Source organism: Dipodomys spectabilis, unplaced genomic scaffold (genome assembly GCF_019054845.1).
Source record: "Dipodomys spectabilis isolate Male_0828 unplaced genomic scaffold, ASM1905484v1 ptg000157l, whole genome shotgun sequence".
NCBI lineage: Eukaryota > Metazoa > Chordata > Mammalia > Rodentia > Heteromyidae > Dipodomys > Dipodomys spectabilis.
In genome coordinates this window covers 20,080,731-20,094,392 of record NW_024870834.1, presented here as the reverse complement: position 1 = coordinate 20,094,392, position 13,662 = coordinate 20,080,731, and the positions used below count along the sequence as shown (strand labels likewise).

General features: G+C 39.9%; 1 protein-coding gene across 3 annotated transcripts in view; it reads left to right on the top strand.

The window, feature by feature from the left end:
* The window catches only part of Lin52 (lin-52 DREAM MuvB core complex component), a 103,779-nt gene that overhangs the window by 51,005 nt on the left and 39,112 nt on the right, over positions 1–13,662 (top strand). The window contains exon 6 of one of the 3 annotated variants that reach the window (XM_042692749.1): positions 4,986–5,057. The exons of the other annotated variants lie outside the window; for them this stretch is intronic. Coding sequence (XP_042548683.1) covers positions 4,986–5,029 — 44 coding nt within the window. The 3' untranslated portion in view covers positions 5,030–5,057. Of the gene's footprint in view, positions 1–4,985; positions 5,058–13,662 lie in introns of those variants that run through there. 3 annotated transcript variants of the gene reach the window in all.

Here is a 13,662-nt window from a genome sequence, read left to right as displayed (position 1 = left end):
GGCTGGAAATCTAAACTAGATAGCCAAATTGGGTAAGAGCCTCTTATGGTATCATAATGTGACAGAAAAGTGGAAAGAAAAGTAATCACACATGAAGGAAGCAAAGTATGTGTAGCCTTACTTTATAACAACCCACTTTTACAAGAGCAAGCCCATTCCCAACAGAAAGGTATTAGTCAGCTGAGTATGGTGGTTCAGGTAGGAAGGTCATTGTCTGAGGCTGACCCTGAACAAAAAGCTGGAGACGCTGTCTAAAAAGTAACCTAAATGCAAAAAGGGGGCTGGGAAGGTGGCTCAGTGGTAGAGTGCTTACCTTGCATGTATGAGGCCCTGGGTTCGATTCCTCAGCACCACATAAGCAGAAAAAGCTGGACGGGTGCTGTGGCTCAAGTGGTAGGGCGCTGTGACTCAAGTTGTAGGGTGCTAGCCTTAAGCTGGAGAGCTGAGGGGCAGCGGCTAGGCCCAGAGTTCAAGCCCCATGACCGGCAAAAAAAAAAAAAGGCAAAAAGGGTCAAGTTAGGCAACAATACTAATGAGCCTCATTCATGAATGAGTGAATGAAGCCAGACACAAATGAGCATATCTTGTACAATTTCATTTATACAAAGTTCAAAAAACAAGCAAAGCCAATCTGTGGTGCTGTAGTCAAAATAATGGTTCCTGGGAGGAACATTAGTGGCTCTTGCCTATAATCCTAACTATTCAAAAGGCTGAGATCTGAGTGTCACAGTTCAAAGCCAGTACGGGCAGGAAGGTCCATGAGACTCTTACCTTCAGTTAACTACCAGAAGATTTGGAAGTGAAGCCGTGGCGCAAGTGGCAGAGAACTAAACTTGAACAAAAGAGCTCAAGCCCCAAAACTGGTACCAAGAAAATAATAATAATAATTCCCCTGGGATTATGTTGATGGCTGGGAGGGCTCAGGGAGGAGGAAGTCTTTTGGGGGTACTTCTAATGGGGTAACATGTAACATAATATTATATGTTACATGAGTGTATGGTTTTTGTGAAATATTTGTGTATATTGATGATTCGTTTGTTTGTGTTGGTCCTGGGGCTTGAACTTTGGGTCTGGTCACTGTCCCTAAGCTTTTGTGCTCAAGGCTAGCACTCTACCACTTGAGTCACAGCTTCAGTTCTGGCTATTTTTTTTTCTTTTGCCAGTCATGGGGCCTGAACTCTGGGCCTGGGCACTGTCCCTCAGCTCTTCAGCTCACGGCTAGCGTTCCACCACTTGAGCCACAGTGCCACTTCCAGCTTTTTCTGCTTATGTGGTGCTGAAGAATCAAATCCAGGGCCTCGTGCATGCAAGGCAAGCACTCTACCACTAAGCACCTTCCCAGCCCCAATTCTGTCTTTTTTATAGTTAACTGGAGATAAGAATTGCACAGACTTTCCTGCTCAGGCTAGCTTCCAACCATGATCCTCAGATCTCTGCTTCCTGAGTAGCTAGGATCACATATGTGAGCCACCAGTGCCTGACTGATTTGTATATTTTTATACATGTTATGCTTTAAAAATTAATTTAAAGGATTTTAAAGACTAGTGGCTGAGCCAGGTGCCATTGGCTCACGCCTGTAATCCTAGCTACTCAGGAGACTGAGGTCTGAGGATCGAGGTTCAAAGCCAGCCCGGGCAAGAAAGACCCTAAGACTCCTGTCTCCAATAAACCACCAGAAAACCAGAAGTGGTGCTGTAGCTCAAGTGGTAGAGTGCTCGCCTTGAGCTGAAGAGCTGAGGGAAAGCGCCCAAGCCCGGATTTCAAGCCCCATGACCGACACACTCTCTCTCTCTCTCTCTCTCTCTCTCTAGTGGCTGAGATAAAAATTGAAACAAATTCAGTCTTGAAGCTAATAGCTAGTCAGCTCTTCAGCTGAAGTGTAGCTATGTTAGTTTGTTATTTGGAGCTCCTGGAAGAAGTTTCTCAAGTATCTGTATTTTTCAAACCAGTTAAGAAAAGAGGATGTTAAAGATTAGAAAACCCACCCCACAGTGAGTTCTCAAAACATTTTTTGACCCAGCTTTATGTAATGGGTTATGAATAACAAAAATTGGGGCCTAAAGAATAGTAGAAATTAATTTCTGAAGTGTTTTTGTCATTAGTAGCTATTAACATACACAATATTTTGCGCCTTAAAGTTTTGTTTTGTACATAGACACCTTAGTATTAGTTTTTTCCTCCAGATCATTATTAATTGAGTTGGCCTGGGATCTAGAAAGGATGGTGATGAATATGATTCAGTAGATGGCAGTGTTCCCCTTTAAAGTGTCTAGTTAAAAATGTGGGTACATAAGGGGTAACTCTTGGCAACTTTTTTTTCAGTTGGAGTGAAAAAGAGTCAATGCTAAATAGATCAGAAAGAACATTTTTCTATTTTCTACCTTCATTGTTCATTGTCTTAGGATTGTGAATAAACCAACAGAAGTAAAAAGCCACAAATACAGAGAACACATTTTCCACATAAAATCCTATCATGATAGTCTATAAGAAGTTTGTTTATGGTATTACTTGGTGGGGGGTGTTTGGGGTAGAATATTTAGGGAGGACTTGGGCTGTGTCATTTTTTCCTGTGTTTAGGAATATGTATATGTCAAGACTGCAATCATGATTAACTGCTTGGGACAAAAATGTCAGTGAAATTTATTGATGAGGATATTAGAATGCAGTTGAGCAGAAATTAAAGAAAAATTAAAGTTGACTGATCTGGTTTTTTTTCCTTTACCACAAATGAGTGCTATTTTAGTTTTCTTAATATTAAAATTATCTTAAAATGATGATACTAGAGGAGAACAATGGTGTTTGAAGTTGGATTTTATTTGTAAGAATTTCTTATGTGTGTGGGGGATTGGGTTTTGAACTCAAGGCCTCAGACTAGAACTCTACCACTTGAGCTACATCTCCAGCCCTCCTTTTTATATTGGTTATTTTGGCAGTAGAATCTAGTAAACATTGCTGCCTGGGTTGGCCTTGAACCATGGTCTTCGAGATTTCAGCTTCCTGTAGCTAGGTTTACAGGCATGAGCACCCAGTACCTAGCTTGTTGTAAGGAATTTGACATAGTAATATGCCATTGAAGTCAAGAGTTATCAGCTAGTCAAAAAACAAAAATGCACTTATTATGCAGAATGGGACCATTTCACAAATTATCATTGGTTGGAATCAGAACTACATTCAAGTCTTGACTTTGCTGTTTATTAACTAGTGACCTTTGGTAAATAAATCACTTAATGTGCTAAAATTTTCTCTTTTTTAGTATAAGTGGGAAATAATTGTTGTGGGCACATTATAAGGCATTGTGTTGATGGACTATATTTCATTTTTATTTAATTTTATATTGTCTTTGTACTATTTAATTATTTCTTCAAATTTTCTGCCTGTAGTTATAGGGTACTTGCTGAGAACCATAGATTATCATAGCTTCATCAGCTATCATTCTGAATCTCTGGTGTATAGTCTATAAAGTCTTACAACAGCTCCATGTGTAGGTTGGACCATTGACCTCATTTTATAGCTGGCAAATTTCTGGACTCATCCAAGAGCGGTGAATCAAATCTAAGGCATTTTATTATATATCGTTCTATCTTCCATGATATGCTTGAGTTTTGGCTTTTCCATAGCTAGCATTTTAGAAGCCAAGCCATATATAGTACTTTTCATGTATTGGATACTTAAAATGAGGACATTAGGTCTTAAAGGAATAATTTATTATGTTTCACTTTGAAATTATTAACAGAACACCAAATGCATGTAATTACTAATTTAAGAGTGGGAGGGAATTGATGCTTCTGATTTGAGAATATATTTTGTCTTTAGCCAGGCAAATCATTTGTTGACAGTACTCAAGGAGAGGAATTGAGACAATCTGGTTTGAGAATATGTTGTGATCCTATTCACAGATGCTCTTTTCTGTTATATTTTGTTTTAATATTCAAACTGGCATGACTTCCTTCCTTTGTTCTTTATCCCTCCTTTACTCCCTCTATCCCTCTTTCCCTTTCCTCCTTTTACCCTTCCCTCTCTCCCTCCTCTTCTTCTTCCTCCTCCTTTTTCCTTCTCCTCTCCCCCCCTTTCATATATATTTTAGAATGACCTCTCATTTATTGTAACTAGAGTTGACATTGAAATTCAATAGTAACTTTTAGAGAATACATTTGGAATTGATAACTAAATACATCAATAATATAGTACATTTATTATATTTCTGGTAGGTAAAAATAAAAAAATCAACATTTTTTTCTATAAATGTGTTTATCTTCCAGTATTCCAATAAGAATTTTTCAAAAGTAAATCTTCTCAGCTGGGTGCTGGTGGCTCATGCCTATAATCCTAGCTACTCAGGAGGCAGAGATCTAAGGACGCTTGTTTGAAGCTAGCGCAGGCAGGAACTTCTGTGAAACTCTTAATCTCCAAAACATAAGAAATGAAGCTGTGGGCTGGGAAGGTGGCTCAGTGGTAGAGCGCTTGCCTTGCATGCCTGAGGCCCTGGGTTCGATTCCTCAGCACCACATAAGCAAAAAAAAAAAAGCTGGAAGTGACGCTGTGGCTCCAGTGGTAGAGCGCTAGCCTTGAGCTGAAGAGCTGAGGGACAACGCCCTGGCCCAGAGTTCAGGCCCCACGACCGGACCCAAAAAAAAAAAAAAAAGAAATGAAGCTGTGATTCAAAGTGATAGAGCACTAGCCTTGAACAGAGAAGCTTAGGGATAGCATCTAGGCTCTGAGTTCAAGCCCCAGGCACAAGGGAATAAAAAAGAAGTAAAATTTCTCATGGAAGTCCATAAAAATAATTTAGTCATTCTTTGATCACCTTCTGATTTTTGTCCATAATAGTCACTAATTGTTTTGTAAGTTATTTTATTTCAGTTTTGGATATACAAGACAACTGTAAAGGGAAGTATTATTATTATTATTATGTGGTACATTTGTTACACTTAATGAACCAATAAAGCCCATACTTAGGTGTTCTTAATGTCCTTTTTCTATTTCAGGTTTCTTCCAGAGTTCCATATTACCACTAGTCATATTTCTTTAACAGTTTCTCAGATTTTCCTTGTTTTTGAAGACCTTGACAGTTTTAAAGACTACTGGTCAGTATATGATAGAATGTTCTTCAATCAATTGGGAATTGTCTGATTTTTTTTCATGATTATGGTTTGCCTTTCACTGCAGTCATTAGGCTGAGTTTGGAGGCTCCATAGGAAATCAGATTGGGATTTGAAAATACTGATAGTGGATGACCAAAGAGAAGCATTGACAGCATGTTCTTGGTCGGCATTGAAATATTGATTATATTCTTCATATTTTAATACTTCAGGTTTTTTTGTTTTGTTTTATTTTTTTGCCAGCCCTGGGGCTTGAACTTGGGGCCTGGGCCCTGAACCTGAGTCTCTTTGTGTGTGCTCAAGGCTTGCGCTTTACCACTTGAACCACAGTGCCACAGACTTTTTCTGCCATGGCTGGCTTTGAACCATGATCCTCAGATCTCAGCCCCTGAGTAGCTAGGATTACAGGCATGGGCCACCAGAACCTGGCTCAATGCTTCAGCATTTTTTATAAAATGCCTGTTTAAATTCCAATTAGAAACAAGAGTCTAGGTGATATGATCTATTCATGCCTCTAAAACATTACTTTTCTAATTGCATCTATTGGGGCAATTAGGATGGGTTTTAATGTTACTACTAAGAGCTTTATTTAATCTATATTGGCCTTTTAATTAGTAATGGACAATTTGGGGTGGATTGTTAATTGAAGAGAATTGTAGAAATTATACACAAAGCTGTTTGTTACTATAGTCTAAAGCAATGTAAGATTAAAACAGAGTCTAGTTTAGTTACTATTCTAAGACAAATGCTTAAAAGTATTATTTTAGTGGTTTGTATTCCACCCTGGTGTTGGTTTTAACTCTGCTAAGAATTATTGTCTTTTAAATCACTGAGGTCCTCAATTCTACTCCATTAAGGGCCACTTTTCTGCCAATCCAAAAGCAGCATTCCTGAGATTGATTTTTGTTACAGTGGTTAGTAATGGATGCCTAGTGACAACATTTCCAACTCTTTATATAAACAGAAAGCAATCAAATAAGTACTAATCCAAGGATTATGTGGACCCAAATCCAGTGGCCACAAGAATCTCTGCAGTGTATGTCCCTGGCTCTTTACTTTCTAGTGCCAGACAGTGTCTCTTCCTGGAAAGCTTGCTTACTGCATGTGCTGCCTGTTAGATTTCTGTATGCTAAACTAAAACACTCCTTGCATCTCCTGAATGGAATTTAAAAAGACACTTACATTTCCATAAATAAATTAGGAATTCAGTGGTTTCTTCGGGCTAATCAGGGCAGGCTGATAAACCTTGCTAGCTGTTTAATAAATGAATTGTGACTGATTACCTATTAATATGGACGCCTCAGGAATTCACCCTGGGGGAAGCAGAGCAGTGAAATAGAGAGGGGCATGGCCCCTTGGGAAATCAGGGCTTCATGTTTGCAGCTTAAATATCTCTGTGAAGTATCAATAAGGAGGTAATTGAATTTTGAACACAAACATGAGCGCTGGATGGATGAAAGGGGGAGGGGGATCAGATTGTCTCTTCTCTGCCCCTTCATTCTCCCCTCCCCTTTTCCTTAGAGACCACTCTAGTAAAGATAGATGCTAAATCCATTAAATAAAGATTAGACTCTGTCGTAGTAGAAAATGGCAGCTTAGCTAGATCCCTGGGCAAATTGGGGCCTTTTGCAATACAGAAAATTAAAATATACATTTTTAACAAGTATGCTATCTTGCTAGCAATAATCTAGGTTAGCTAGTGGGGTCTGCTCTTCCTTTGGATTTTATTTAGACAGATCACTTTCTCCTGTATTAGTGCCAGTCTTTTCTATATTCCTGGAGCAGAAAGGACTAGGTTTATTTATTTATTTTAAAGCTTCTGTTGAAGCCTTTTCTCTAGCATCCTGCTTGCTTGTAATCAGAGGAGTGGGAAGGAGATTAGTGTCCCATGAATTGATGGCAGATAAATGTTCCCTCCCCTTCACTGGTGGGTCCAGAAGAGACCAATCACTTGTATTTCAGGGATGATTGGAGACTGTACAGCTGAGCACAAAAAGAGCTAAAGACTGAAATAAACATTGATGTTTTGAGATGCAATTTTACTTGGCTTTATTTTTTTCTAGATAAGATTACAGATTTGCTTTGTCTTTCTATTTTAAGCCTCATAAAGTCATATTAATGTAGGGAAAGAATTGGTGTGATCTGGTTATAGATCATACTTAGCTCATTGTTTGCAATAACAAAAAACAAATATCAAGCCTGAATACTTTTGCTAACTTTATGTGAATTCTCAGTATTTGCTATTTGAACTATTTGTTTATATGTCATCTATAGTTGACCAATTTAGTAATAAGTATTAAGTTGTTACAGGGTACCATGGCTCCTGCCTACATCCTAGCTACTCAAGAGGCTGAAATCTTGAGGACTGCAATTCAAAGTCAGCTTGGGCAAGAAAGTCTGTGAGATTCTTATCTCCAGTTAACCACCAAAAAGCTGAAAGTGGAGCTGTGACTCAAATGGTAGAGTGCTGTTCTTGAGCACTCAATGGTAGCCTTGTGGGTAGAGGGAAGAAGCTCAGGGACGGGACCTAGATCCTGAGTTCAAGTTCCAGAACTGGTGCATGTGCGTGTGCGTGCACGCACAAGGTTAAGTGACTTAGTGGCGAAGAAAGTCAATAACTATTCTGCTACCAGAGATACTTATTTAAAACAAAAACTGGCCCTCATGACTCATACCTGTAATCTTAGCTACTCAGAAAACTGAGATCTGAGGATCATAGTTTGAAGCCAGTGTTGGCAGGAAAATCTCATCTCCAATTAAACACTAGAAAACCAGAAGTGGAGTGCCAATCATGAACACAAAATCTTGGGGACAATGCCTAGGCCCTGAATTCAAGCCCTACAACTTCCCTCTCCCCGCCCCCGCTCCCTGCAAAAAAAATTCTCTATTAATCATGTGATCCTGCTTAGGACAATGCCTAGGCCCTGAATTCAAGCCCTACAACTTCCCTCTCCCCCCCAAAAAAAATTCCCTATTAATCATGTGATCCTGCTTATAAAAGTTCTTTGTAAACTAGGTGTTGGTGGTTCACAGCTGTAATCCTAGCTTCTCAGGAGGCTGAGATCTGAGGATTATAATTTGAAGTCAGTTCAGGCAGAGAAATGTTATTCTTACCTCCAGTTAAGCACTAAAAAGCTGAAAATGGAGTTGTGGCTCAAGTGGTAGAGTGCTGTTCTTGAGTAAAAAAACTGAGGGACAGTACCCAGACTATTATACAAGATAAAATTTAAATTCATGAGACCTTCACAAAAGGAGCCTCTTAATACTGGTCTTGTGTTTCTCTTCAACTTCTTTTTGAAAACTTCTACTTGTCCTTGAGACACTTTCAAATCAATTTTTGTCATCACTGAAGTGTGAGCTCTCTCTGTGTGAGGCCTTGAGTGAGGATTTACCATGGAAGAAAAATTATACAACTTCTTGGTCTTTGTAATTAGAACTTTGTGTATCATTTGCCAGATGGTATTTCAGATGTTCCTCATTCTGTTTCAACTTCCAGAGATGTTTTGATGATCAAGTTTTCCATGATTTGTTCTTAGAACATTCTCTTTATAATTTAACTTATACAATGACAAGAAGAAAAATGTACGTGTGCCCTTCATACAATTGTACTGTCTTATTTTTTCTCTATAGAAATCAAGTTTACTTAACATGATTACCACAGTTCATAAATGGCCCTTAATAATTTTGAATGCCATTTCTCAGAGCCAAATAACACAAAATTTCAGTCTTTTAATCCTTGTCATGTTGCAAAATTACTTTGATGTATCCAGATGGTTATAGTTTTCTTCCTAAATCTCTGCTTCCACTCATTCTCCTGGGTCTTGGAAGCCCTTCAAACCTTACCAAGGACATAGGTTTGCTGGCATCTAGGAAACAAAGCATTTAAAGTGTCTGTATTCCAGCTTGTATTACGGACTCATTCCTGTAATTCTAGCCACTAGGGAGCTGAGATCTGAGGATCCCAATTTGAAACTAGCCCAGGCAGACAAATCTGAGACTCTAATCTCCAAATAACCAACAGAATGCCAGAAGTGATTATGTAGTTCAAGTGGTAGAGTGCCAGCTATGAGCACAAGAGCACAAGGTTCTAAGTTCAAGCCTCAGAACCAGTTTTAAAAAATTCCTAGTGATTGGATCCCAATTATTATAATTTCATGTTTTTGTTTTTTTGGGGGGTCTGGTCATGGGGCCTGAACTCTGGGCCTGGGCACTGTGGGCTCTTCAGCTCAAGGCTAGTGCTCTACCACTTGAGCCACAGCACCACTTCTGGCTTTTTTCTTTTTGCTTATGTGGTGCTGAGGAATCGAACCCAGGGCCTCAGGCATGCAAGGCAAGCACTCTACCACTGGCAAGGCAAGCACTCTACCACTGAGCCACCTTCCCAGCCCCATAATTACATGTTTTTAAAGCCTTATTTAACATCAATGAATTATCTAAAAAGTATTTTATTCTTTTCATTAATAAAATTCAGTATAGATTATCACTTCACTAATTTTAGTACAAAAATTCTGATATTAAAATTCTCACTTAGTCAAATGCTGGTGGCTCACACTTGTAATCCTAACTACTCAGAAGTCTGAGAGCTGAGGATCACAGTTTGAAGCCAGCTGGGGCAAGAAAGTCCATGCGACTCTTACCTCCAATCAACCACCAGAAAACTGAAGTGTCGCTGTGGCTCAAAGTGATAGAGCACTAGCCTTGAGCAAAAGAGATCAGGGACAGCACCCAGGCCCTCTGAGTTTATGCCCCATGACTGACATCCTCATCCCACCCCATGAAAACTCACTCCAATTAATCTCTTCATTTTTTAGTGATCTTTAAAAGAAGATTGTCTTGGTAACTCCCCTCCTCTAATGCTTTCTGGTGATTTTAGTGTAGCTTTTATTCAGTAAGATAACTTTTGCCTACTTTGTAAAAACCTAACACAGTGGCTCATGTCTGTAATCATAGCTACTCAGGAGGCTGGGATCTGAGGATAATGGTTCCAAACCAAGTAGGACAAGAAAGTCTTTGAAACTCTTTTCTACAATTAACTACCAAAAAGCCAGAAATGGAACTATGGACAAAATGTTAGAAGGCAAATTTGAGGGCATGGGAGCTGTATCCTTTTTTCTTCTTTCGGTCTGGTCCTGGGGCTTGAACTTGGGGCCTGGGTGCTATCCCTGAGTTCTTCAGCTCAAGGCAAGCACTCTACCACTTGAGAGTCACAGCACCACTTCTGGCTTTTTCTGTTTACATGGTACTAAGGAATCAAACCTAGGGCTTTATGTGTGCTAGGCAAGCATACTACCACAAAACCACATTCTGAGCCTAAGATTTTTTTAAAAGAGCACTATTATGGGTTGAGTTCTATTCTCCAGAAAAGATGTAATGGAGTCCTAACTAACCTCTGTTACCTCAGAAAGCAACTTTATTTGGAAATAGTCTTTATAAAGATAATTAGAGCAGGGCTGGGAAGGTGGCTCAATGGTAAAGCGCTTGCCTTGCATGCATGAGGCCCTGGGTTCGATTCCTCAGCACCACATAAGCAAAAAGAAAAAAGCCGGAAGTGGCGCTGTGGCTCAAGTGGTAGAGCACTAGCCTTGAGCTGAAGAGCTGAGGGACAGCGCCCAGGCCCAGAGTTCAGGCCCCACAACCGGACCCAAAAAAAAAAAAAAGATAATTAGAACAGGGCACCGGTGGCTCACGCCTGTAATCCTAGCTACTCAAGAGGCTGAGATATGAGGATTGCGGTTCAAAGCCAGCTTGGTAAGAAAGTCCGTGAGATTTTTTACCTCCAATAAACCACTAGAAAACCAGAAATGCCGCTGTGGCTCAAGTGGTAGCGTGCTAGCCTTGAGCTGAAGAGCTCAGGAGCAGTGCCCAGGCCCAGAGTTCAAGCCCCATGACCAAAAAAAAAAAAAAGATAATTAGATTAAAATAGTCCTAATCCAATGACTGTAGCCATTTATATAAAGGAAAAATGTAGACACAGGCAAGCATAAAGAGAGGACAATGTGAAGACATATGGGACTATATATAAGTTGAGGAGAGAGATTTAGAACAGTGAAATCTTTTTTTGGTCCGGTCGTGGGGCCTGAACTCTGGGCCTAGGCGCTGTCCCTCAGCTCTTCAGCTCAAGGCTAGCGCTCTACCACTTGAGCCACAGCGCCACTTCCGGCTTTTTTCTTTTTGCTTATGTGGTACTGAGGAATCGAACCCAGGGCCTCAGGCATGCAAGGCAAGCGCTCTACCACTGAGCCACCTTCCCAGCCCAGAACAGTGAAATCTTTATACCCTTGGAAGGAGCCAGCCCTGCTGATGTCTTGATCTTGGACTTCTAGCCTCCAAAACTGTGAGAAAATAGAATTCTCTTACTTAAGCTAGTCAGTTTATGGAAGTTTGTTGTGGTAACCCTAGCAAATTAACACGGTTTATATCAGTTAAGGTACATTTGTCTGTAAATTACAAAAAAAAGCTCAATAGGGCTTAATGGGAAAGATGTCCCATGTAACAAGTCCAGAAACAATTCATTTTCAGTATTTGTTAACCCAGTGATGCAGTGTTACATTGTAGATCACTGTAAGTTCTCAGCCTTTCTGCTGTGCCAACTTTAGTATGTTCAGTTGCAAACGTAACTCTTAGTTTTTCACATCATGGCACCTCCAGATTCTGCTGTCCTTACTATCCTGAGATAGGAAGGGAATTCATTCCCACAAACTTGGACTAGAGCAACTCCCAGTTTGAATGTCTATGCCTGTGAAAGGCCATAGCTGACTCTTATTAGGTCATTCCTGCCTCTCTCCCATCCCATGCTTAGTATATATGCTATACCATCACCATCTACTTCCCCTTACCTAGCCCTGTATTGAAGTTACTGGTTAGAATAGTGTCTCCTTTGCTCTCCTCTGAAATGTCAGTATGACACTATGAAATTGCAGGAGAGGAGGAAAAAGGCTAGTCTTTGGGTTCTGTCAGCCTAAGTAATACCTTTACCAAAAAGATAGATTTGGCTGCTGGTGCTACTGCTTCTTTTGCTTTTCTTTTGTCTCTACACAAAGGTATTGATTGGTAAATGTATGAGTCCACATGAAAAGGAAATGTTGGCTGAATATGGTGGTACATACCTGTAATCTTATCACCAAAGAGGCAGAAGCAGGAGGATTGTGGGTTCAAGGCCAGCTTGAACAAAAGTAGTAAAACATTGTTTAAAAATAATAATAGGGGGCTGGGAAGGTGGCTCAGTGGTAGAGCGCTTGCCTTGCATGCTCGAGGCCCTGGGTTCGATTCCTCAGCACCACATAAGCAAAAAGAAAAAAGCCGGAAGTGGCGCTGTGGCTCAAGTGGTAGAGCACTAGCCTTGAGCTGAAGAGCTGAGGGACAGCGCCCAGGCCCAGAGTTCAGGCCCCACGACCGGACCCAAAAAAAAAATAAAATAATAATAATAATAATAGGGCTGGGAAGGTGGCTCAGTGGTAGAGCGCTTGCCTTGCATGCCTGAGGCCCTGGGTTCGATTCCTCAGCACCACATAAGCAAAAAGAAAAAAGCCGGAAGTGGGGCTGTGGCTCAAGTGGTAGAGCGTTAGCCTTGAGCTGAAGAGCTGAGGGACAGCGCCCAGTCCTAGAGTACAAGCCCCACGACCGGACCCCCCAAAAAATTGTGGATAAAAATAATAATAAAAGAAGGAAATAAATGCTGGTATTAACTCAGTACATGGAATAGCCATGAACAGAATTGTTTATGGACCTAAATACCATCTCTCTGTGAGTTTATAATTTCTGTAAACTAAAAGAAGCTATATAGTTTCCATTTTCATTTGGACATTTTGAAATCTCTAGGTAAGAACTGTTTCTGTATTTTTTTATAGGAAAGGGAAGGGGCTCAACTTTTGAAACCTTTTTAAATATCTTTTTCACTTTTCTAAATCTTTTATACACTAGGCAATATTGTTTTTCATAAACCCTTTCTAGTTCATGTCAACATTAATTAACTTACTCTTTACTTTCCCAAGCACTAATGGAAATACTGGATTATAACCTATCTAATACTCTCTGGACGGTCTACCAGACACTGCTCAGTGTGATTTAACACAGTTTATAATCACTCCTTGCAGTCTTGAGGCCACTTCTCAATTCATGAGACTCATATATCCTGACTAGTTTTAATTAATTTTGCAAGGAAGATGCCAGGAGAAGGAGTATTAAATACTTCCTTAAAATCAAGCTGTTTCATCTATTGGGTCCTTGTCAGCCACTAATATTATAATTTTATCACAACAAAATACAGAAGTTTTCTGACACAGTCTTGTTCTCCAGTGGTTAGTACTCATGGTTTGGGAAAATCTTGTGCTAATAATTTTCTTATTCAAAATGAATGGTAGTCAATCAGTTTAACAAAATGTATATCAAGAAGCTGAAATGTGGAGGGTTATGGTGGGGGGAGATAGGTGGAGAGAGGAAGGGTGGACAAATGCAGTTATTCAATGTATATATATGAAAATAGAACCACATAACTTGAGGATATTGAGTAAGGTTGAGAAAGTTGAGGGAGAAAGATAGTAGTGGTGACATTGATCAAGATGTA